A 27,316-nucleotide genomic window follows, 5' to 3' on the forward strand; every position below is an offset into this window, starting at 1 on the left:
ACAAATAATTAAATTATAAAATGTAAAAAGATAATATAAATGCGTGGTCAACAAGCAAGCACCCAGCAGACTTCCCTGGCTGTCCAGTGGTTAGGACTATGCCTTCCAATGCAGGAGGTACAGGTTCAATCCCTGCTCAGAGAGCTAAAATCCCACATGCCTCACGGCCAAAAAACCAAAACATCAAACAGAAGCAATGCTGTAACAAATTCAATAAAGACTTTAAAAATGGTCCACATCAAAAAAAAAAAATCTTAAATAAAAAGGTACACTTAAAAAAAAAAAAAAAACAAGCAAGCACCCAGGACCACTCTTGAAAAAGTGTTCAAAGGAGTTCTTGGGGAACCAAGAACTAAATGAAATGTAAACCTTGGGAACAGGTAAGCCATGGTGCTACAAACAGTGGTAAACATTAAATTCACTTAAACACAGAAGTAAAGGCTAAACAATCTGAGTCACGATTACAGAAAAGACTTTTTCCCCTTCAAAAACCAACACAATGTAAATATGAAAAGTATTGCGGACTCAGCAAAAGACAACAAAGCTTACCAACAAAAATCAGGAAGGGGGTTTATAAACAAACTAAGTATTTTTCATAAAAAGCAGTCAAAGAAACAGAGGCAGATAAACGAAACAGACCAGAAACAGGCCCAGATTTAAACAATTTATTTTTGGCATTTCAAATCAGGAGGAAAAAGGTAGATTATTTAATAAATATTATAATGATGACTGGCCACATATAAGAAGAAAAAGCTGAATCATTAAAGCCAATATATAAATTTTATAAAACAATTTTTAGGTATAAAGAAAAAAGAAACTTTAAATGTACCAGAAGAAAGCATGCGTGAATTACTTAAAAACCTTGGTGGGCATAAGGACTTTCTGAGCATGACCGAAAACTGAGAGGACACAGAGGAAAGGACAACTAAATTTGACACATAAATTCTAAAACAAATACCATAAAGGAAGTAAAAAAGAAAATGACAAACAAGAAAATATATTTGTAAAACATGAGGAAAGAGGCCAATGCACTTACTAGGGAACCCCTATAAATCAATAAGGGAAAAAAATAAACCATCTAATAGAAAAATGTAGAAATGACATGAATATGTAGCTTCAAAATGAAGAAAACCCTATGAAAAAATGCTCAACATGCACTCAAATTTAAATAAATACTAAGCAAGAAAGTAGATATTTTTGGAACTTCCCTGGTGGCGCAGTGTTTAAGAATCCACCTGCCAATGCAGGAGACATGGGTTCGAGCCCTGTTCTGGGAAGATCCCACATGCCGCAGAGCAACTAAGCCTGTGTGCCACAACGACTGAGCCTGCGCTCTAGAGCCCACAAGCCACAACTACTGAGGCTGCGCGCCTAGAGCCTGTGCTCCGCAACAAGAGAAGCCACCGCAATGAGAAGCCTGTGCACCGCAACGAAGAGTAGCCCCTGCTCGCTGCAACTAGAGAAAACCCACGCGCTGCAACTAGAGAAAACCCAAGCACAGCAACAAAGACCCAACGCAGCCATAAATAAATAAATAAATGGGGGGGCGGGGGGAGAGAGAGAGAGGAAGGAAGGAAGGAAAGAAGAAAGAAGATATTTTTAAATTATCTACGAGGTCAGTGGAAATTTTTAAAGGTTTGGCAACAAACGTCTGATGAAGCTGTGCAGAAACTCATCTTAATATATAAAAACACAAGCTTTTTAGAGAACTGGGCATCCATCAATTTTTTTAGATGCATACAATATCAATTCATGAATGAGGTATGTTTATGTCATTAATTGTTATGCTACTATAACAAATATATAAACAAGAAAAAAACCCTATAAATATCTACTTATACAGCTATAGGACATCAGTTAATTATGGTGCAAGTGAGACACCGAAAACCATGCAGACGTTAAAAACAATGAGATAAAGCTACGTATAAAAAGACACAAAAATATGTTTATTTTTAAACAAATAAAAAAGTATGATCGGGCTTCCCTGGTGGCGCAGTTGTTGAGAGTCCGCCTGACGATGCAGGGGGCGCGGGTTCGTGCCCCGGCCCGGGAAGATCCCACATGCCACAGAGCAGCTGGGCCCGTGAGCCATGGCCGCTGAGCCTGAGCGTCCGGAGCCTGTGCTCTGCAATGGGAGAGGCCACAACAGTGAGAGGCCCGTGTACCAAAAAAAAAAAAAAAAGTATGATCCCACTTGTCTGTTTTAAAAAAGGTGTGTAATATACGTATGCCTATATATGCACAGATATTTTATAGAAGAGTATACAAATAACTATTAACAAGTTACATCTCTAAGGAGCTGCACTGAGAGGGTCAAAGGATGAGAAAAGATAAGTTCATTTCATATGTTTTTGTACTTCTTGAATTTTTTTTTACTTTGAACATATATTACTTTCATAATTTAAAACTAGCTAATTTTTTAATCCACATTGTCATTTCTTAGTGTCTTTTCTTTAACTGAGGTATAACTGACATGTAACATTGTGTAGTTTCAGGTGTACAACATAATGATTCAGTATTTGTATATACTGCAAAATATCACCACAATTAAGTCTAGTTAACATCTGTTACCATACATCATTATGAAATTTCTTTTCCTGTGGTGAGAACTTCTAAGATCTACTCTCTTAGCAACTTTCAAACATGCAGTACAGTACTGTTAACTATATTTAGTCACCATGCCATACGTAACATCACCAGGACTTATTTATTTTATAACTGCAAGTGTGCACCCTTTGACCCCCTTCTTAGTGCATTAAAATCTAGATTTTAAAACAGTTGAGTACATTTACTCAATATTTCAAATATTTCAAAACGAATATATTTCAAATATACTAGTGATTCTACATTATGCATAAAAATTAGACCAAAAAAGTTTCAGAGGCTAAACTTTTACAATGATTGTACAACTCTCTCCCCCAAAGTATACTTCAGAATTATTTTTTCTATTAAAAAAATAATTGTGGGCACACTAGAAGTTAGTAGCGAAGTTACAGCAACAATCTACAGTGGGAATAACCCAGGGATTTACAGCAAGCCAAAACATTAATACACATTGACCAAGAAAAAAAAAGAGTACTCAAGTGTGTAACAAGTTTTGCAAAGCTAATGTGTTTCAAAGTTCCCAATTAAAAAGCAATATAAGCGGGCTTCCCCGGTGGCGCAGTGGTTGAGAGTCCGCCTGACGATGCAGGGGACACGGGTTCGTGCCCCGGTCCGGGAAGATCCCACATGCCGCGGAACGGCTGGGTCCGTGAGCCATGGCCGCTGAGCCTGCGCGTCCGGAGCCTGTGCTCCGCAACAGGAGAGGCCACAACAGTGAAAGGCCCGCGTACCGCAAAAATAAAATAAAATAAAATAAAAATCTAACATTTATTAAAAAAAAGCAATATAGGGACTTCCCTGGTGGTCCACAGGTTAAGAATCCGCCTTCCAGTGCAGGGTACACGGGTTCAATCCCTGGTCAGGGGAATAAGATCCCACATGCCAGGGGGCAACTAAGCCCACGCGCCTCAACTAGAGAGCCCGTGTGCTGAGAACTACAGAGCCCATGTGCTCTGGAGCCCATGCGCCACAACTAGAGAGAGAAAACCCACATGCCACAACTAGAGGGAAGCCCGTGCACCGCAACAAAAAGCTTGTGAGCCACGACAAAAGGTCCCCTATGCTGCAACTAAGACCTGACGCAGTCAAAAACAAACGAACAAACAAAAAGCAATATAGGGGAAGTTTCTACAAGCTAAACATAGTCTAACCATATATCCAGCCATCATGCTCCTAGGTATTTACCCAAATGAGTTAAAAACTTGTGCCCACACAAAAACCTGTATGTGAATGTTTATTTATAGCAGCTTTATTCATAATTGATAAAAACTGGAAGCAACCAAGATGTCCTTCTGCAGGTAATTACATAAACAAACTGTAGTACATCAGACAGCAGAATATTATTCAGCGATAAAAAGAAGTGAGTTATCAAGCCATGAAATGAAATGGAGGAATTTTAAATGCATATAGTAAGTAAAAGAAACAAGTCCTGGAAAGGGTGCATACTGTATGATTCCAAATACATGACATTCTGGAAAAGGCAAAACTATAACCAGTAAAAACATCCGTGGTAGCGAGCTGGGAGAGAGGTGAACAGGTAGAACACAGAGATCTTTAGGGCAGTGACGATACTCTGTATGACTCTGTAATGGTGGATCCATGTCATTATACATTCGGCAAAACCCACAGAACTGTACAAGACAAAGAGTGAAACCTACTGTAAGCTACAGACTTCAGTTAATAATAATGTACCAATATCGGTTCATCAATTTTAACAAATGTACCACACCAATGCAAGATGTTAATAAGGGGAAACTGTGGGCAGGAAATAAATGGGAAAATGCCCTAAAAATAAAGCCTGTTAATTTAAGAAGAAGAAGAAGAAAGCAATAGAGGGTATCTCAAAGGCATAGGGAAGGGAAGAGCCCAGCGGAAGGTGCTCGGCTGGGGGTTGTAGTTAACGTGGGACAAAACCAGGTGACAAGCAAGGAGGAAGGGGGAAGGGCCGCACCACAGCACACAGAGCACTCGTGTGGCCAGGGAGGGGCTGCTGGTCCCATGCTCCTCTTGGGGAACTCACAGCGAGCCATTTGTTTGTGTTCTCCACACTCACGCATTCTTCAAGTCTTGGTAACTGGAACATTTCTCTCTCCCGGCTCAGAAATGATCAGTGGAAAAGGAACCAAAACAAGTACCTCATTATGTGTCAAGATTAACCAGGCAAAACTGTGGGCTGTTGACTGAACTGCTTCTCTTAATCGGCTGGTGCTCTAGCTTTAAAAGTTCCCAGGAGACAACCTGAAATCCAGAATCTTCTCAGAACAGAAAAGAGTGGGGGAAATTCTGAATACATCATCAAACAGTAAGAGCCTCAAGCCTTTGGAAAGAGCCCAAAGGCCAAAAGCAAGACCTGTAGAGCTCTGTCCACACTGGTGGGTAACCTGATGATTATCTAACAAATTCAGCATGTGTCTACCAGAGTTCCAGAAGAGTGAGAAACCTGGGGATTCGTCTGAGTTAGAACAACCTTTGATTATAGCTGAGTCACCTCCGTGTTCTTAATACAAGTAAGACCTGGGGTCTTTTCACTGTGTCTATTCATGTGATATATGCCGCCCTCCAGTGTGAAATGGAAGGATGCCCTTGTTCTGTGGGGAAGACAACTGTGGAAGAAGGAGCTATGAGTACGGAGAGAGCCACCTAGAATGCCCCCTCCAAACCCGTCAGCAGAAGGCCTCTTCCTGGGGGCCTCTAAGAGACCCTGAATGCTGCAGAAACCCCAGAGGCTTGGGATCTGGGACCTTCCAGGAACTCAAGATCTCTCTTGCTGAGGTCCTTTCCATCATCACATGGACCAAAGTCTTCACCAAAGCCTTTGTGCTTCTCACTGTCTTCCTTACCAGGAAGCTCCACACGCCAACCAACTATCTCACTGGCTCCCTGGCCAAGACCAATCTTCTTGGCTTTCATCTTGGTCATAGCCATCTGCATCACATATACCATCACCCACACCTGGAACTTTGGCCAAATCCTATGTGACATCTGGCTGTCCTCTGGAATCACGTGCTGTGTGCATCTCTGCATCACTGCTGTGGACGGGTACTGGCCGTCACCAACATCCTGTAGTACAATGAACGCCAGATACGCGGCCTCCACAGCCACCATCGTCTGGGCCATTTCATCTCCATCCTGTCGCTCTTCTCCCAGATCTCCTACATGATCTACTCCACAGATGGTGCCTTCTACATCCTGTCCGTGTGGCTCATCACCTTTCACACGGCCTCCTGAAGCCACCATATCACCACAGCCCAGCTCATCAGAGTTCACTCTACTCCCTCAACCCCCAGTCTCGCACTCAGCCAGCTCCCCTCTGTCAACCACCTGAAAATCAAGCTTTTGCTCATAGAATCCTGGAGCAAGAGGATGTCTGCACCTCAAGAAAGGAAAGCCGTAATACGAATAATTATAGCTCTCTTGAGAACCTTTAACTGCCTCTAAACTTACTGTGTCTTTTTGTTTATTTTTTGTGGATCCAAAAATTAAAGTTATTTCTATTTTATCAGCAAACAATGGTCCAGGAAACACATCACGAACCTTGAGTCTCATGATGTTAGTACAGTAACCTCTACAACAAAATAAGCAGGCAGAAAATAAAGGCTCTAAGCACTGAAAATGACAGTTCTAGAGGCATTATCTTAAAAGAAGCAGTAATAATCTAAACCAGTTTTGAAAGTAACTGTGCTACCTATTTGATAACTGTTTTAAGATAAATCAAAGTCTATAACATGACAAATTAGTGAGGCAGCTAGTGTACTAAAAAGAGCACAATTACCGGCCCTCTAGAGCCTACTCCACTGGCCTTCCACAGCGAAAGGCAAAGAGACTAGACAAAGCATAATACATGTTATATTTATATGATGTCCTGTAGTGTCACAAAGCTTGAACACATACCACTGTCTAATCCTCCCAACAGGGAAATTGTTGTCATGGGAAAAGCTGCATTTTGGAATAAGACCAACCTTGTGACAAAACCTGAAGCTACCACTTTTTTAGCTAAACCGATTTGTACAGATTTGAACCTCCCTTATTATGTAATATGTCTGGGACTTTGTTGGTTTGGGGCTTGTTTTTGTTTTGGGGGCAGGAAAGGGGAGCATGCGAGAACGGATACCAAGGTGTAAAAGTGTTTTATTAGTGAGTACTGAAATAACTTAATGGATCAGGACTAACACTTTTCTATTTCCTTTAAGAAATGGGAGAAGATAGTTCAGAGTATATTTTGTGAAAATTCTGTTTTAGCTGTATCTCTAAGCATGTATACCATACGTTGATACAGATTAATGTAAAATATATTTCTTATTATGTGTCATGGCCTAAAAATTTAGCCACTGATTATAACAGAGCAATCAAGATCTAAAATCCACTAGCAGAAAGTTGCAAGGATTAAACAAGATTACAGATATAAAGGGGCTAACGTAAGTGCTGCCACTCTATTTTTACAAACTATGATTATTCCAGGATGATGAGGTGTTATTTCTAACTTCAAACCCCTGTTCACAGTAATGAAAAACTTTTTTTAATGTTTATCTAGTTAAAAATAAGATGTGCATTACTTTCAAACAACCTTTGGGTTCTAACCAATGTACTTGGCAAAATCCACCAACATACGAACGCACATCCTTTCACCCAGCAATTCTACTTTAAGTAATTTACCTAGAAATATACTTCACTTATGAATAAACCAAACATGCCCATTTTTAAAACGCAGCATCATTTTACATAACAGCAGAAACTTTAAGCAGACTGTCCACCAGTGGAAACCTTGTAATAAACCACAGCACATCCGCACAGTGCTGTTGGTAACAATGAAGAAGCCCCGGAAGAAGTTTCAAAATACATTAATGGGAAAAAAAGGAAAGCAAAGGGAAATAAAGGAATGGTAACATCTGTGTTTAGAGAAACATTTTTGCTTTATATGGACTGTGCATAAAATGTTCATGGAAGAACACAGAAAGAGGTAAACAGAAAAAAACAGAATACGTATCTGCCTGTGTATATGTAAACTGTGCCTGGAAGTGTATACAAGAAACCGGTAAGGGGAAGTGAGCAGTGGGGGGGTAAGGTGAGAAGAACATATGTATAAAAATGTAAAACAAAGTAGCATCCACTAACAAGATACTACAGTCACTTATCTAGAGTGATCAAATTTTTATGTTTACTCATTGAAAGCAAATGAAAACCAAATTAATAGAGGACAACTATTGAACATGGTCCTCTGTACACAAAAGAAAAGCTGAATTTGAGGTTTAGCAAAGAGAGTTTTATTCCTGGGCTATTGTTAGAGGTTAAAAATAAACTGGGACAATGTCAAATATTTCTGATCTATCCCCTCAGTGGAGAAGAACAATAAATACCAGTGTCTACTATAACTATTATCTCAAAGGTACCCTTTAATTTAGCTAAAAGGGGGAGGGGAAGACAATTATTAGTACTTTCCTTATTTATTACAGTGTTAGCCTCTTTCCAGTTATGATTAAGGTAAAATAGGAAAGAAAGTCTTCCTTTCCTTGACGTATGTAGATTAGATGTCATTATAGTAGCATGTGTTTCTATTCAAAATTGCAGTCTTGCAAGAATCCCGGCCCACGTGCTACACTAATTCATGGCCCTACAGCTGCCGTACGAGACAGAAGATTCGGAGAGGCAGAAGAATGCCCATGCAAATACTCTGGCAATTCACAAGGCCCTCTTCAGAGACAGCAGCATGGAAAATACTACTGAAGATATCAAACAGTGTTTACTTCGAAAGTTTAAAAACTGAACGTACAGAACAGTTTTCACAATCTACCACCTGCAGCAATGGTTTCAATTACGACCTGCAAAAATATAAACAGAGGAATGAGAGAGAAACTCTGACAGCACTTAGGTACAACTCAGTGGTAGGAATGAGGACGTGGGTCTGATGCGGGGCCCTGGGCTCAGAACACCTACACCTCACCTTCTTCTGAAGGACATTAACTTTCCGCTCCTTCACATCCAGCATGTCCTTGAGGTCATGGATCTCTCCAGCTTGTGTCCCCTTCTCCTCAGCCATGTCCTGGATTTGTTTTGTCTTCTTATTCAGCATGGTTTCCTTCTCTTCCAAACGCAACCGCAGAGCATCCACCTAATATAACATTTTTACAAATGATTAATTGAAAAGGAACGTAATTCCTTCCAAACAGATGAGTACAGTTGCCTAAATGATACTTTTATAGTAAACTTTCATTAGAATCAAATAAAATACCACTCTAAATACAACTGTGACTATTTAGACATGAAACCCTAAAATTTTGTGAGCACTTCCATAATAAAATAAAATTTACATCCGTTAAATTAAGGTGTAATCAAAATAAATAGATCTGAATAAAGGGGGCAAAATTGGAGAATTTACATAAAGGGGTTGAGCTTTGCTACGTCTATAAAGTGGTATAATCTATTACGTTTCTCAAATTTTAGAATCACATGGAGGATTTAAACAGAATGCCAGGCCAAGCCACAAGTTTCTAATTTGGCAGGGTTGGGGCTCAAGAATCAGTATTTCTAACAAGTTCCCAAGTGATGCTACACTACTTTAGAAAATCCAAAATTAGAAAGAAAACAGTAAGCGTCACCAAACATGACACCTGCTGTATCAGAGAATACAATCTAGCTGCAGCTGATAATCCCATAATGCACTTAGAGATCTGTAAGGCAAAGCAAGGTCTACTTTCAGATGTCAAGACTAGTCAGCTAAAGCTTGGTATCCAGGTACCTTTATCACCAAAGTTTAATACCATCCATTAGATATAACTTTAAAATAATCAGAAATCTAATATAAGTACTTATTTTTTCTTCCAGTTTTGAGATATAACTGACATACAGCACTGTGTAAGTTTAAAGTGTACAGCGTAATTATTTGACTTCCATGCATCATGAAGTGATTATCACAGAAAGTTTTGTGAACATACATTGTCTCATACAGATACAAAATTAAAGAAATAGAAAACAACCTTTTCCTCATGACGAGAACTCTTAGGATTTTCTCCCTTAATGACTTTCACATACAACACACAGCCGTGCTTATTATCTTTCTCCTGTTGTGCACCGCACCCCTAGTACTTTTTTGTGTGTGTGTGTGTGCGGTATGCGGGCCTCTCGCTGCTGTGGCCTCCCCGTCGTCGTGGAGCACAGGCTCCGCATGTGCAGGCTCAGCGGCCACGGCTCACGGGCCCGGCCGCTCCGCGGCACGCGGGATCCTCCCAGACCGGGGCATGAACCCGTGTCCCCTGCATTGGCAGGCGGACTCTCAACCACTGCGCCACCAGGGAAGCCCCCTAGTGCTTATTTACCTGATATCTGGGCGTTTGTACCTTTTGACTGTCTTCATCCAATCTTCCCTCCCCTGATTCCTCACCTCTGGTAACCACATATCTGGTCTCTTGTTCTGAGTCTGTTTGTTTGTTTTTCAAGTATAAGTGACCTACAGCCCTATGTTACTTCCTGAAACACAGCAGTGTAAGTTGATGTTACTATACATCTCAAAAAGTCTATTACAATACTTCACCACACAATAATATTCCACAGTTACTGACTGTATTCCCCACACTGTACATTCCATCCCCTTGACTCATTTATTTTGTAACTGTAAGTCTGTCCCTCTTAATCTCCCTCACCTATTTCTTTTCTCTCCCCATCCTCCTCTCCTCTGGCAACTACCTGTTTGTTCTCTATATCTATAATTCTGTTTCAGTTTTGCTATGTTTGTTCATTTGCTTTTTTAGATCCCACATATATGCGAAATCACACAGTATCTGGCTTTCTCTGTCTGGCTTACTTCACTTAGCACAATGTCCTCAAGGCCCATCCATGTTGTCACAAACAGCAGGATTTCCTTCTTTCTCATGGCTGAATAATAATATACACAGACACAGACAACATCTTCTTTATCCATTCATCCACTGATGGACACTTAGGTTTCTTCCATATCTTGGTTCATTAATGCTGTAATGAACATAGGGGTGTATGTATCTCTTATAATTAGTGTTTTTGTTTTCTTCAGATAAATACCCCAGAGTGAACTGCTGGATCATACAGCAGTTCTACTTTTAATTTTTTGAGGAATCTCCATACTGTTTTCCATAGTGGCTGCACCAACTCACATTCCTACCAACAGTGCACAAGGGTTCCCTTCTCTCCACAGACCACAGGCTCACCAACACTTGTTATTTGTGGTCTTTTGGATAATAGCCACTCTGACAGGTGTGAGGTGATATCTCATTGTAGTTTTGATTTGCATTTCCCTGATGATTAGTGATGTTGAGCATCTTTTCATGGGCCTGTTGGCCATCTGTGTGTCTTCTTTGGAGAAATGTCTACTCAGATCCTCTGTCCATTCTTTAATCAAGTTTTTTTTTTTTATGTTGAACTGTATGAGTTCTTTGTATATTTTGGATGTTAACCCCTTACTGAATATATTGTCTGCAAGTATCTTCCCCAATTCAGTAGGTGGTCTTTTTGTTTTGTTAGTAGTTTCCTTTGCTGTGCAAAAACTTCGTCGTTTGATGTGGTCCCACTTGTTTAGTTTTGCCTGCTTCCCTTGCCTGAGGAGACATATCCAAAAAAAATTACTAAGACCGATGTTGAAGAGGGTACTGCCTATATTTTCTTCTAGAAGTTTTATGGTTTCAGGTCTCACATTTAAGTCTTTAATCCATTTTGGTTTTTCGGTTATTTTTTTTAATTAATTAATTTATTTTTGACTGCATTGGGTCTTCGTTGCTGCACGTGGGCTTTCTCTAGTTGCGGTGAGCGAGGGCTACTCTTTGTTGTGGTGTGCGGGTTTCTTATTGTGGTAGCTTCTCTCGTTGTGGAGCACGCACTCTAGGCACACAGGCTTCAGCAGTTGTGGCACGTGGGCTCTAGAGCGCAGGCTCAGTAGTTGTGGTGCACGGGCTTAGCTGCTCTGTGGCATGTGGGATCTTCCTGGACCAAGGCTCAAACCCGTGTCCCCTGCATTGGCAGGTGGATTCTTAACCACTGTGCCACCAAGAAAGTCCTTTTAATCCATTTTGAACTTGTTTTTGTGCATGGTGTGAGAGAGCAGTCCAGTTTCATTATTTTTCATGTAGCCGCCCAGTTTTCCCAACACCGTTTGTTGAAGAAGCTGTCTTTTCCCCACTGTATATTCTTGGACCTTTGTCATAGATTAATTGCCCATAGAAATGTGGATGCGTTTCTGGGCTCTCTATTATATGCCATTGATCCAAGTATCCATTTTTGTGCCAGTACCATACTGTTTTGATTACTGTGGCTTTATAATATAGTTTGAAATCAGGGAGCATGATACCTCCAGCTTTGTTCTTCTCTCAAGACTGTTTGGCTATTTAGGGCCTTCTGCATTTCCATACAAACTTTAGAATTATTCTAGTTCTATAAAGAATGCCATTGGCATTTTGTACTTATTTTAAAATCTATTCACAGCAAACTTCATTAAACATACTCACACACCAAATTGTTTTGTTTTTTTGCTTTCCCACTAAGGATTTATAATTCAGCAAATAGTTACACATTTGATTACAGAAAAACAGGGAGGTGGGTTTCTTTCTGTTCAACAAAAATATAACATGAGTCATACATGCAAGCCACTTGTGAAATTTTTAATTTTCTAGCAGACATATTAAAAAGTGATAAAGGAAGAGGTAAAATTAATTTTAATAATATATTTTACTTAATCTAATATATATACACATTATTGTCATTTCAAACCTATAGTCTATATAAAAAACTATTAATAAGCTATTTTACATTTGTTTTGTACTAAGTCTTCAAAGCCCAATGCATACTGTAATTGACACTTGTGTCACATCTCAATTTGGACTTGCCATGTTTCAAGTGCTCAACAGCCACGTGTGGCTGGTGGCTACCACACTGACAGCACACATCTAAGATAACAAGTATGTTTCTACAAAATATCTTTAATCTTGAACTTGTACTATATTATTTTTCCTGTCTGAATGTAGAATAACCCACAAAGAAAAAATAGGTCGGACTTCCCTGGTGGCACAGTGGTTAAGAATCCGCCTGCCAATGCAGGGGACATGGGCTCGAGCCCTGGTCCAGGAAATTCCCACATGCCGCAGAGCAACTAAGCCCGTGTGCCACAACTATTGAGCCTGCGCTCTAGAGCCTGCAAGCCACAGCTACTGAGCCTGTGTGCCACAACTACTGAAGCCTGTGTGCCTAGAGCCCATGGTCCGCAACGAGAAGCCACTGCAATAAGAAGCCTGTGCACCACAACAAAGTAGCCCCCGCTCGCCACAACTAGAGAAAGCCCACGTGCAGCAACAAAGACCCAACGCAGCCCAACAATTAATTAATTAATTAATTTAAAAAATAGGTAATATGGGTAATGACTCACAGAGAGAATACCAAAGCATCAGGAAATATTATTATTACATTATATCATAACTGTATTATTACATCAATAACATATTGAAACTATATTATATCAAAACAATAAGGTATCTGAGAACCAGTACTGTATGTTCAGTGGCACTTACTGCTCAATAAGTATTGTGGAAAATTTCCTAGGAGACCAGTCTCATTTGAGACTGATATAGATAAGCCATCATGTACTTACAAATTACGTTGGACCATGCTGGAGAGGAAAAACATGTAAATAAACAACATTTCATTCTGCTAAACTGTATTCCTCTCAACCACTTCAATGCCACCAGTCTCACCAAGCCAGAAATTGGGGAAGCCGTCTTTTCAGGTCCCATTTATAATTCGTCAGCACAAGTTCCACTGCCCCCTCAATAAACACTCTTGCACCTCTAATTTTCCTCTATTCTACTTTAATTAATGATACAGGGTAAACCTTATTACGTTCTGGAAAGGTCCACCTAAGAACTTTCAAACTCTGAAAATCTTATTTCTGAAACACGGTTCTTTCCTTTCTTCTATGCCTACTAAATCTACTCTTTGTCCAAAGTATAACCTCTGATCTATCATCCCTAACTTTTTGTTATTCACCTCCATTCTGGTTTTGTTTTTCTCCCAGCCTGAACAATCATTTCAAATACAGCCTCACATCATCTTTTTTTTTCCAGTCATGTTTATTTTTACAAACCTTTACTTCTGTATTAAACAGTTTTCTTCATTCTACCCTCAGACTTCTGAACCTTCCTGCACGTGGTCATGCATATGCTTGCCAACCACATACACAGTGTATCAGAAGTCCTCAGAATTCTATTCTCAAGCATCATATTTCCTTCCCTTGTATTTCCCCTGTGGAAAATTTCAATTTCCCATGGTAACCGGCAAAACTGGTACTTTGAGAAGAAAGCAGACCGAAGATCTCAAAGCTAAAAATAAGTGATAGAGCATGGATTTAAGATTAAATGGTCTGTCTTCAGATCCTAAGCTCTTAACCACTAATTCTGTAAGATTTCATATATGTAAAATTCTACAAAATGCAAACTAATTTCAGTAACAGAAAGCAGACCAAGCGTTGCCTGGATATGAGGGAGGAAGTGGGGAGGAGTGAAGAATATCAGGGAGAGGCAGAAGAAAGGGGTTACAAAGAGGTACAAGAAAACTCTGGGGACAGTGTTCTTTATCTTGACTGTGCCATTGGTTTCAGAGGTGTGTGTCAGAACTTACCAAATTGTACATTTTGAATATATGCAGTTTATTGGATGTCAATAAATTTGATTTTTTAAAGTAAGCAAAATTAGAAAGCATGGTATTAGAACAGGAATAAACCAACAGACGTTTGCCACAGAAATGCGAGCCCAGACACACACACTCACACCATGTAGTGACCCATACACGTATAAACAGAGGTGACACTGTAACCAGTGAGGAAAGGACAGAGTAGCCGATAAACTGTTTTTAGACAACTGGCTACCCATGCTGAGGGAGGGGGGAAGAACCCTGACTCATATCATACACAAAAATGAATTCTAGATGAATCAAAGCTCTCTATATAAAAAGCAAATCTTTAAAACTTTTAGAAAGATACTTTTTAAGTATCTTTTAAGACAGGGCAGCATGGAAGGATTTATTATTTTTTTTAAGACCCAGAAAGGATACATCATAAAGAAAAAATACTGGTAAGGCCAACTACGTTAAAATTAAAAACTCCTACACGTCATTTACCATATTAAAATGTTTTAGTATTTTACCTATATTTTAAGTGCCTGAAATGGTTCTTAGTAAAAATACTACTAAGGAAAATAGAGGCATATTTATACTAGCTTTTTAATTTATTTTATTTATTTTTATTTTTGGCTGTGTTGGGTCTTCACTGTTGTGCATGGGCTTTCTCTAGTTACGGCGAGCAGGGGCTACTCTTCGTTGCAGTGTGCGGGCTTTTCATTGTAGTGGCTTCTCTTGTTGCAGAGCATGGGCTCCAGGCGCACGGGATTCAGCAGTTTTAGCACGCAGGCTCAGGAGCTGTGGCTCGCAAGCTCTAGAGCGCAGGCTCAGTAGTTGTGGTGCACAGACTTTGTTGCTCCATGGCATGTGGGGATTTTCCTGGACCAGGGATCGAACCCGTGTCCCCTGTATTGGCAGGTGGATTCTTAACCACTGCGCCACCAGGGAAGTCCCTACACTAGCTTTTCAAAATGTTGATATTTTGTCAACTGGTCAAAATTAAATATGATGCAATACTGAACTTCAATGTTCAAAATGTATGACCATTTACAATCACTCCAAAAAAATTAAATACCTAGGTATAAATCTAACAAAACATGTATAGGCTCTGTATGCTGAAAATTACAAACAGCTAATGATAGCAACTGAAGAAGATCTAAATGAGTTCTTCCCATGAATAGTATATGAAATGGAAACTTGACATGTGTAAAGATAGCCAATCTACTTAAATTCTTCCTCAAAGATGAGGAAAAAGAAAAGATTATTCAGCAGTGACAAAAAAAAAAAAAGTGTTTTACTGACAAACAGTAGAACTACAATAAGCCAAGCCCAGAGAATCCAGAAGATGTTACATTACAAATTTCCAGTTCTGGTGCCTGAATTCAGCACTAGAGAGCTCAGAGCAAGAACTAAAGTCCAATGCAGAACAAAGATGGAATACATGATCACCACTGAGTTCTCCAGTGGTCCTTTCTAAAGTGCAAGCTGACAAAATTCCTTAAGTTACCCCCAGTTTTCCTTCATCCACCTATTAAAATCAGAAACACTCCACTATGCAAAGAAGGAAAAAAAAGGTCCAGAAGGGAAATGTCAGAACAGACTGAATATTTATTCAACAGGGAGAAGAGAGCTGCCACCACAGAGTGAAGATGCTTGTGAATAGGAAATTCAACGACCAGGCTGTCGAGATGCCAGAAGAACTCACTGACCCTTATCCACCTGGCGTTTGTTGAGGCTCAGCTCCAGCCCGCCTACATGGCTACTAGTCCCATCTGACAGTAACAGATGTGGTTCCTATTAGTGAACCCATTACAGGGCATCCATCAGTCAGGGCAAGTCAAGAGGGAGCTCCTTGAACCCTCTGACCCGCTGCACAGTTAAAGAGGTCAAAGTCTTAGAAAGTACACATGCCAGAAATCTAAAAATAAATAAATCTCATGCCAAGTCATTTCTACCTAATTCCTACATTCTAATTTGTATTCTGTATACTATATATTCCACCTCTAATATGTATTCTATATATTCTAATAACCACAAGCAAAAAAAACAAAGCAACTCACCTTAAAAACATTTTACCCAATACCCCTGAAATACACTATTAAATTCTTATTGCAGAAGTCAAAAGCCCAGACATTTAAACCTGTAGATAAGCCTGAACTGCCTTGTCTCTCAGTTCTTCTCAGCATTAATTTCAGAAAAATGAAAGGCTTCCCATCTGTGGGTCAGGAATCAGAATACTGCAGGAAAGCGTCCCTCATCGCTTCTAAATGTTGCTTATTCTGATGGGACCAATGTCTCAGGATAATAACTGTGAGGCCTCATGTTTGTTGCTTCCTTACCAAAAGTACCCAGATGCCCCAGCTGCACTTTTACGTTAGATCCCTGACTCTGCTAAGTGACCTGGAAATGGGCCTGCACCAACCACTCATAAATACCCGCATGCCGATTTGAGGGAATGTAGGTATGAGACCCACAAGAATTGATGACTGAAAAAGGTAAAGAATAAAAACTCTTGTTATAAACATACAAACCTTTGGTGTTATTGCAGTGGGAAATGCAGGTGTTGACATTAAAAATATTTCATATCACAAATATTAGCCACAGAAACTACCCAAGCCCACAGCCTAATTACTAAGTGATCTTTTCTTTTTTTTTATGAATTTATTTATTATTTATTTTTGGCTGCATCGGGTCTTTGTTGCTGTGCAGCTTTCTCTAGTCGCGTCAAGCGGGGGCTACTCTTCGTTGTGCAGCTCGGGCTCTAGATGTGTGGGCTTCAGTACTTGTGGCTCGTGGGCTCTAGAGCGCAGGCTCAGTAATTGTGGCCCATGGGCTTAGTTGCTCCGCGGCATGTGGGATCTTCCCGGACCAGGGCTCGAACCCATGTCCCCTGCATTGGCAGGTGGATTCTTAACCACTGTGCCACCAGGGAAGCCCTACTAAGTGATCTTTTCAATTCAAATCACCTGTGTACACTTTTTCTTGGTCTGCTTTTTCATGCAATGCAGAATTTAAATGGGCTGGTCTGGAGATCTGAGATAAAAATAACCACAAAAACCACTTCGCTACTACTAGATTAACTGCTCTGAATTCTACACTGATCTTTTGGTTTGGTGTGAACTAAATTCAGAGTATAATTTTGTGTGAGGTCCGTATTTTGCAAACCACAAAAAACGTATTCAGGAAAACCCCTCAGAGACTAGTAGGACACACAGTCATCACCCTAACACCATTCTTGGCAGGAGGAATAAGACTTTGTTTATTCACATCAACTGAGCTGGAGGCACAGCATCTAACCAGCTTGCCAAGCACCAAGGTCTGTGGCAAACAGGTTATGCCAACTTCAACAAAATCAGAAGGTTTTTCCTCCACAAGACTATCTCTACCAATGGACATGAACAGAAAAATGGCTACATTGCTGTTTTGGCCTTTTACCTCTGATCACAAAAGTATTAGTTATCTCAACCCACCTTAACCTTCTTTTGTTTTACATCAATAAACAGATCTACCTAAGAGCACATTAGCACTAGTAACTGCATGCCAGTAACAATGGCATGTTTCCTATAATTCCTCTTTTGCAATTATATGACTCACTGCCTTTCTAACTCTCTGACCACACCTTTTCAGTTTTCTTCACTGGATCCTCTGTCATTTCCCCCTCTTTACATCTCACTCTATACAACCTTCCTCTGGAGAAACCAATTCATCCCTAAGGCTTTAGCCACTACCCCCATAATGACAGCTTCCGAATATTTATTCCTAGCCTGTTCCTAGCCCCAACCAGTTCTACAAACCTGAGATTCTAACAAAAGATTCTGCTTTCACTGAATATCTAGTTTAGAATGAGCTTTTTTTAAAAAAATCTTTCCTTTTAAAGGACCTTTAAAGATCACCTAATGTGGTCAAACATAAATGTAAGTTAAATCTGAGTACTGTCTACTATATTATTTTCTGCATTTTTCCTGTATTTCATAATTTTTTTTAATTTATGTATTAATTTATTTGGCTGTGTTGGGTCTTCGTTGCTGCGTGCGGGCTTTTTTTAGTTGTGGCGAGCTGGGGTTACTCTTAGTTGCGGTACGCGGGCTTCTCATTGCGGTGGCTTCTCTTGTTGCAGAGCACGGGCTCTAGGCGCACGGGCTTCAGTAGTTGTGGCACATGGGCTCGGTAGCTGTGGCTCACAGGCTCTAGAGCACAGGCTCAGTAGTTGTGGCGCACGGGTTTAGTTGCTCTGCGGCATGTGGGATCTTCCTAGACCAGGGCTCGAACCCGTGTCCCCTGATTTGGCAGGCGGATTCTTAACCACTGCACCACCAGGGAAGTCCCCATAAATTTTTTAAAAATTAAATAATCTAAACTACTCCTAATTTTAAAGCTGAGGAAATCAAAGCCAAAACTAAGTGACTTGCCCAAGATCACTAAGTATAATTTCCTATCACCACATCTCCCACTGTTCCCATCTAGAAAGGAGGACAAATGAAGGGCGTTGGGTCATGAGACTGAGAGTGTACACAAGCAGACTTTTTTAAAAGGCTATTTCAACAAACTGCACTGAGTTCTGTTTGACATTCCAACAAAAGGTTGAAGAGCTCAGAGAAACTTGCAAAAGGCCACAGGCAGAGATGTGTCATTCAACAGTGCACAGTTTATCTGTACAAAGGGAGGGGGGCTACAAAGTTATCATCTAAAAAAACCAGTGGCGGTATTTTAAACCCATTGATATTTAATATTCACCTCCAAATTCAGATAAGAACTTCATAATTAAAAAATCTATTCTAGCCACATTAAACATCTATTCTAACCTTAGGAAGTTGGTATTATTATTATTCTCAGTGACAGATGAGAAAATGGAGGATTACAGAGGTAAAATAACTCATCCAAGGTCACATAACTAATAAATGTAGAAGGCTATTTCAAGCCTAGGTCTGACTCCAAAGCCCATGCTTTGACCACAGTGCTACTAAATCCAGACTACCTCTGTGAAGGTCAACAGATTAAAGGAGATGTTCATAAAACAGGAGCAATTCCATAGATACTATATACTGTATACTGCCCAATACAAAAGGACCTCATACCATGGACCCTGAACAGGAAAGAAAACAGGGCTTTTCCCACATCCTGTTTTTCCTTAAAGAATTTTAAAATTTAAAAAAAAAACAAAAAACTCCTGAATCCATGTTCTTTTTCATATGTGCTTAATTTAGTGATTTGAGAGCTGGATGAAAGTCTAGCGTAGCTTCAGAGAGGAGGATGAGATCAATTAAGAGCAATTATAGGGGGCTTCCCTGGTGGCGCAGTGGTTAAGAATCCGCCAGCCAATGCAGCAGACACAGGATCAAGCCCTGGTCCGGGAAGATCCCACATGCTGCGGAGCAACTAAGCCTGTGTGCCACAACTACTGAGCCTGCATTCTAGAGCCTGCAAGCCACAACTAATGAGCCCACGTGCCACAACTACTGAAGCCTGCAAGCCTAGAGCCTGTGCTCTGAAACAAGAGAAGCCACTGCAGTGAGAAGCCCGTGCACCACAACAAAGAGTAGCCTCCGCTCGCCGCCAACTAGAGGAGGCCCGCGCGCAGCAACGAAGACCTAATGCAGCCAAAAATAAATAAATAAAATGAATTTACTTTTTTAAAAAAAGAGCAATTATAGGAACAGAAATATAGCAATTATAGAAAAAGGTGAGAACTTTCAGAGAGCTCGTTCGAACTGTCTTTTATGGGATCCAACAGGAGAAAGCTGCTTTGGAAAAGGTGAGCCTTGTCGAGTGTCCCCAGAGTAATTTAAGAAAAAAAAGCAGATCCTGATAAACAGGCACATAACATTCATAGAGTCACCCCAAATTCAAAGGAAGTTAGCTTTTCTACTGTTATCTTTTAGAATGAGACCCTTATATTGGAGCAGTTGTCCTAATAACTTACAAGGGTGATTACTGAAACTCAGTTAGTCCTAAAAACAAATATAAAAACCATCCAAGAATGACCACAAATACAGTCTTTGTTCTCTGTGGTACAAGAAACCAATCACAAGCCCATCTGTGTGAGACCTAGCTAATAAGAACACTATTTCAGAGGGTGGTACAAAGAGAAGGATGGATTGCCAAGGGGAAGAAGTCATCTATTAGACTGTGACAAGCTTTTAAGTGTTTGCATTATCATTAACCAACTGCCTGGTCCCCTGGTTCCCACACCTGCCACCTCCATCCAAAACTATCACAGCAGCAAACTTGGCGACAGGCTCACCTCCAAAACACTGGTGCCCTCTTTTGACCCTTTTGTAGTACTGCATGCATACCAGGCATTGATGTGAAAAACTCTAATAAAGCCACAAATTAATAAATTTGCAGGTAACATTTTTCAGATAATTCTATATTTGCAACTCCCTGAATAAACCTTAATTTAGCTTGATAAAAATATTAAATAGCAGACCTTCTACATAAAATTTATGCCAATGAAAAGAAAAGCAATAAGAATCTCTTACCGTTTTAACAGTTTACATATATTAGCTGATAGTATTACAAGAATTAGAATGATGCCAATAACTGACAAAGACCTTACTATGTGCCAGGCACTAGGAGTGAATAAATTCGTTTAATGCTAACAACCTAATGAGGCAGGAACTCCTCTTCATCTTACAGATGTAAAACGAGGCACAATGAACTTAAGTAATGTGCCCAGGACCCTGCACCTGGTAGCAAGTGGTAAAACTGAAGTTCACTCAGTAACTGTGAGGCCAGAGCCAGAGCCTTATTTATCCCAAAATAGCCCTCTGAGGTATCACGATAAAATGAAACGTGATCAAAATAGAAAAAGTATAATTTGTAAGGAAAATTATAAATATATCATCCAAATCTCTCATTTTCAACAAAATGCCAAACTGTAAAAAAATAAAATACTATATGAAACATTTTGGTCATTTTCCCATTCCTCCTCGCCTGAAGATTCTGAACTTCTGGGTCTGAGATGTTTTCATGCATTCTTTTTACTACCCATTCCTTTTTTCATTACACTATGCCTTTATTTATCTATTATCTTGTTCTTTAAAAGAAAAGAAAAAATTAATCCATACTATATGCTTTATTTTTCTTCTATACAGCAGAACTGCTTACCTATTCCTACCTAAATTCTCTATTTCACTGAGATCTTTAGAAAATATTTTCCTTAAGACAGCAAATCCAAATAGCATCATCAATTCCTTCTCATTGCAAATATGACAGATTCTCATCTGTCTGGAATTATTTAGTGTGTTCCTACCTCTAATCAAGGCTGGCAGACTAGATAATCTTCTAATATTTCTAAAAATGCTAACTTTATTTTCAAACAGGACATGAAGGCACGTGTCTAATAATCTGCAGTTCAAAACAAGATTTATCTCAAACATTTCTAGATTCCACAGTTTGCTTACTTAAAGCTATTCATAATACCCAAAATTAAGGACACTTAATAACCCAACACAGGCTGACCAAGCTCACTCCCATTCATGACTGAAAGATTTACCACGGGTGAGGACAAATGCTTTTACAACTATCTTTTCATTTCATATCATTAGTTTAAAGTCTACTTAGAAGCACAGACTTAGTCAAAGTCTGAAGTATCAAAAACATATATTAACTGCACGGGTTTAATTTGTTAGATACAAGAACAACAGAAACAAGATGGCTATAGTTTAGTACTATAACTGACCACATCGCTAAAGAATCCATCATAATATTATTCATAGCTCCCGTATCTCAACACAACGAGAAGTGCACAGGTAATACACAAGAAAAGGTGCCAAGGAATGGGCTCCGTGCAAATCCCACAACTCCTTTTACCTCGGTCTGCAGGATGGCAGCCCTCTGCTCCTTAGCAGTCAAGGACTCCTTCAGCACTTCAATGTGTTGCTTGCTGTCTGAGAACTGGTTGGTGAGTGTTTCTAGCTTTGTCTGTAGGGCTAGTAGTTCTGTGTCCTTTCTGGACAGCTCCTGCTTCACCTGACCAATCTAGGGAAGAAGAAAAAGCAGTATAAGGAAAAAAGAAATAAAACCACCACCTCTGATCTGGGTCTTTGACAGATCCACGCCAAGATATACAGCATTAACTTTATGACAGGACACAACTCATCTTTTTGCATCATCTAATCTTGGCTGACCCCCCCCCCAAAAAAACAAAGCTTATTCAACTAATAGCAAAATTTCCAGATGTCATTTATTGTCTCCCCTAAACTTTTGAAATCCGTTAGAAAAGGAATGGAAGAAGAAAAATCCCAATTCACTTAGATGACTATGAGACAGTAGTAAGCATCTGAACATGACTAAAGCAGTTTTCATCTCATTAAGTCATAAGAAACTTCAAATCATACAGCAGGATTAGTGTAGATGGAATACAGAAAGAAAAAAGAAACTTCCTACTATTGCTATTTAAACTCAAAAGCTGCACATTTATTTTTTCATTGTTTTTTTTCATTCTCAAATGAAAGTGTACATAAAGTCCTTCTTAAAAAGCCACTTTAGTGTTATAAGGCATTATAAACATGTGCTTTCTAAAAATTATGTAATTTTGAGGAGTTAGGGGTACTGACCTAAAAAAAAGATTCCACCTACAAAGTTATATTACCTACAACATGTCATATCAACTAAATGGATAAAAGTATATAACCTAAATAAAGAACGCATAAAATCTCATTCTGTAAGAATCTACATGTGTAATCAAATTTGAATTACTCTGACAGAGCAATCCATAAATCGATAGGTGCCACTCACTCTCCCATAAATTTTTCTCATCTTAACTTAGAAAACGTTTAACATCAAACATCTTTATATTTCTACTGTTTCTAAGAATTTTTACTCTTTTATTCTTCTTTTTTTTTTCGGTACGAGGGCCTCTCACTGTTGTGGCCTCTCCCGCTGCGCAGCACAGGCTCTGGACGTGCAGGCTCAGCGGCCATGGCTCACGGGCCCAGCCACTCCGCGGCATGTGGGATCTTCCCGGACCGGGACACGAACCCGTGTCCCCTGCATCAGCAGGTGGACTCTCAACCACTGTGCCACCAGGGAAGCCCTTACTCTTTTATTCTAAATGTAAGCCAAATTAACAGAAATCGTATCTGTTTTTACATTATATCTACTGCCTAAGCAAGGTAGCTAGCTATACACTAAAATATAGACTCTTGGAAGTAATAAATTTGACAAGAAGTCAGTAATCTCAGTATCACTGACGAAACAAAAAATACTTTTTAAAAAGTTGAATGTATCTAAAGTATTTTGGCTGTAATAATCTTAGGCATAAGGGACAAAGTTTTGTGAATAATTTCCCATGAGAAAGTATGAAATAAATTTTACTGTTATTAAAATTACTTTTAAGGAACACTAAAAATAAACTTATAATGTACTGTTCTGTTTCAGCAGGAAGACAAGCATTTTTCTCATATGCATGAAATCTCTACTTACAAATATAATATTCATTCATTCAACAAACATTTTTGTGTGCTCACTGTATGCAAAATACTTGCAGCTGGTAAGGACATCAGTGGAAGATAGCTGTAAACAGCAGCTACTTCCATCCTGTAACACAGATACGTACCCAGGAGCTGCCACATACTGTAATGGTGTAGCATCTTTCATGAGATCCCTTTACCAACGTCCCACCCCTAACAAACAGAATGCACTAAAAACGCACTTGTGGTATGAATAAATAGTCAGGAGAAACGTTCAAAATGTTCTCACCTCATCAGCTAAAGAACTATGGCTTAAAGATTATTCAAATTTCCAGCTACCTCTGGACCATGTGATCAAAAATAACTATAAAATCTCAGTTTCCTCATCATCTGCATTACTAAATAATCCTGAAATAATGCTATACTGACCATAAAGACTGAGAAAACGAAGAAAATATCCTAAATAGAAGAGTTTAGAAGCACAAATTTTCCTTAAAAGTTAGGAGCATAGGGCTTCCCTGGTGGCGCAGTGGTTGAGAGTCCACCTGCCGATGCAGGGGACGCGGGTTCGTGCCCCGGTCTGGGAAGATCCCACATGCCGTGGAGCGGCTGGGCCCATGAGCCATGGCCACTGAGCCTGCACGTCCGGAGCCTGTGCTCCGCAATGGGAGAGGCCACAACAGTGAGAGGCCTGCGTAACGCAAAAAAAAAAAAAAAAAAGTTAGGAGCATAAGGCTTTTGCAGTCAATCCCACGTGAGAACGAATGAGTGTGTCTTCTTGGGTAACTACCTCTCTAAGCCTTGGTTTCCTAATCAGTAAGATGGAGAAAACAAACCAGTGCCACTGTATTGCATACAGATTAAACTAAAAAAATGTATAGAATGTTTAGCCTGTTGTTCGACACAAAAAGAAATTAATAATACTAGCTGAGGAAAAAAAAGTTATAGATCAACTTCTCCTCTAGACAATACATGGTTACAACAAACCAAACTGGACCCTTTTAGACAAAATATCTCATTTTTCTATCTATACTATAAAATGGTCCATAAATAGCAAACACTAAATTAGCACAAGTGGTTTTTTTTTTTCTTTTAATGCTGCATTCCAGTCTTATCCTACTGTAATTTTCAGAAGCAGTTTTTTTCCTGACACTTGTGAGACAAATGTGTGCACAGCCTAGTATAGGGCAGTGGAGTGCAGAGCTTACCAGCACAGGTTCTGGAACCAAATGGCTTGTGTAAAACTCAAACTCTGCCTCTTACTAACTGTGTTTCCTGAGCACCACTGTGTTACCTCAGCTTCCTTATACATAAATTGGGTTGAGAATATACCTACCTTAGTAGGTTATAAAATGCTTGTAATAAGTACTCAAGTGTTAGCTATTTTATTATAATCATTTTATCACAGTTTGAAATGGAATTTCAAGTTCTCTAGACAGATGATTGAGCTACTGAATAGATTTAGAGACTTTAAGTTTCATGCTACTTCTAATTTACTAGATAACTAAATGAGCTAATCACTTCAATCCATCTGTTCGTTCCAAAGAAAGTAAAATTTGTTGCAAAATCACCTATCGGGGACTTAAAGATGATGCCTACATATGAAGGTAAAGCACTTCACTCAAGAAATCAGATTGAAATAAACCCTGGGTGATGGACCTAGAACATCTGCACATTCTTTGTACCTAAGAAGAGAAAAGAGACCATTCACATAAATCAACAAGCTTCTGGTAACAGGAAAGGAGTCGAGAAAAAACAGCTTTGAAGCACCATCCACACAGTGGCAAAGCAACAGTAAAAAACCAGGGACAGGGCTTCCAGAGCACGTGAGGGCTCGCTGCACACAGGGCGGCACGTGGGTCAAACGGGTGAACAGGAGTCGGTTAAAGAGCAGAGCAGGCTGGTTAGTGCTAGTACCGGGCAAAGCTGCTGACCACAGAGTGAAAGTGTGAGCACCCGGAGCCAGAGCAGCAGGGCCCCACTGTGGGGCCACTGCACGCAAAGGGTAAATCTTACGGCAAAGACCTCGGCCTGAAGACCAGCCGCTCTCTTTTTCAGCTCCTCCCCTTGAGCCTCTTTCGAATTTAGCTCCTCCTTCAGTTGCTCTACCTGTCACGACATTGTTATTCTTTTTCACTCATGTGTCAACTTAGGTCTTTTTATTATCTGCTTTTGAGCCAGAGCAGTAACTGGAAATAACAATAACTCATATAACACAATCAAATCTGTTCCCCTAATTTCCTCTTCAAAGGACCCTAGATGGGCTCACTATTTTCACAGGGTAATGGACTGAAATGTGCTAATCAGCAAATGGGAAGCAGAGACAATATTTTATTTTGTTCTCAAGTTAGAATGATAAGTCAAAACTAACAGAAAGTTGGATATGTGAAGTTTTAAGTTCTAAAAGTTACATGAAATTGGCCATAGTCATTGATAACAGATTCTTAAAATAACAGAGGAATATTCTACTGACTTATATGCAGGTATGGGTATCACAGAAAGAAGCCAGAAACTGCATCATTAAAGGAACAGTTTTCACTTCTGAGAAATTAGGGAACTAACACAATTGGGATATGGGGGGCAGGGGGAGGGGAAGGAACACTTACTTTCTAGCTAATATTTTACAATTGAAATTATGATCTTTAAAACACCACAGACCTGAAAAACTGATAACTGTAATAAACTAAATCCTCCAATTTACCTAAAATAGTTTATAGAAACAAAATAAATGCCTTTGGCTCTAAGGAAGGAATACTGTGACTGAGGTTATAATACAGACTGATATGTCTCAGCAATGCTTATCCTACTGTACATACACCCCAAGTGCACGTGGGAAACAATAAACCTGATACACATGGGTCTTCTCCAAGGGAGAGCACAAAGGGGTTTCCTTTAGGGAACTGTGTTTGAAGGGAAAACAAGGTTTTATTTAAGCCATTTCAGGAAAAAAAAGGGGAGGTGGATTCAGTCTCTTAGGCTGAATTTCACTTCTAAATTTGTTCACAAGACATCAAGAACATGATGTTTCATAGAGTGAGAAAAACTCATCTGGATGTAATCCTACTAATCGCCTCAGAAGTACTGGTAGATATGAAATGTTAAACCGTGATAATACACACTTAGCCTCACACAAGTAATTTTTCTTTTAAGTGAAATTTGAAATAACCATACAACATCAGTAATCGACTTTAATTCTGGAAAGTTCTATCTGAAAGAATTACGGTACAAGTATTCTTCCCTGAAGCCTGATAAAACAGCATGAAGTCCATCATCACTACAGAAGTAGGAACATGCATCAATTTTTCAAACCCCATTTAAAAATTACAGTATCACACACCATTACCTTGTTTTTCATAAATTTAGAATGGCTCCGATAGACTTCCATTTGCTTCATTTCTTCCTCTCGTTCTTCAGTACTCAAAGCCCCGTTCGATTTCAGCATCTGAATCTCCTCTTCCAAGTCTCGGAGCCCACGCTCCATAGAGGAAATTTTTGAATCCTGAGGACAAAGGAAGATTTAGACATTAAAGTATTCGCAAAAAGTCAGAGAGGTTGCACGAGCCTGTCTTTACAGATGTGGAATTTAATAAAGATAAACAAATATGTAGAAATATTGCAACTGGTGCCTTGCTTCTAAAATATATCCTTCATGGCCATATGGTGGAGAGGAGGAGGAC

General features: G+C 39.6%; 1 protein-coding gene across 12 annotated transcripts in view; it reads right to left on the reverse strand.

Moving 5' to 3' along the window:
* Nucleotides 1-27,316, reverse strand: part of ERC1 (ELKS/RAB6-interacting/CAST family member 1) — a 393,839-nt gene that overhangs the window by 264,386 nt on the left and 102,137 nt on the right. For 6 of the 12 annotated variants that reach the window (XM_049694824.1, XM_033404153.2, XM_049694821.1 and 3 more), the window contains exons 5-8: nucleotides 26,983-27,138; nucleotides 25,656-25,748; nucleotides 22,039-22,206; nucleotides 8,543-8,710 (exon numbers count right to left, since the gene is read on the reverse strand). In XM_049694824.1, the coding sequence (XP_049550781.1) occupies nucleotides 8,543-8,710; nucleotides 22,039-22,206; nucleotides 25,656-25,748; nucleotides 26,983-27,138 (585 nt within the window). The remainder of the gene's footprint in view (nucleotides 1-8,542; nucleotides 8,711-22,038; nucleotides 22,207-25,655; nucleotides 25,749-26,982; nucleotides 27,139-27,316) is intronic. The other 6 variants (XM_033404157.2, XM_049694823.1, XM_049694828.1 and 3 more) reach the window with 2 other exon arrangements.

This window comes from Orcinus orca, chromosome 11 (genome assembly GCF_937001465.1).
Source record: "Orcinus orca chromosome 11, mOrcOrc1.1, whole genome shotgun sequence".
NCBI lineage: Eukaryota > Metazoa > Chordata > Mammalia > Artiodactyla > Delphinidae > Orcinus > Orcinus orca.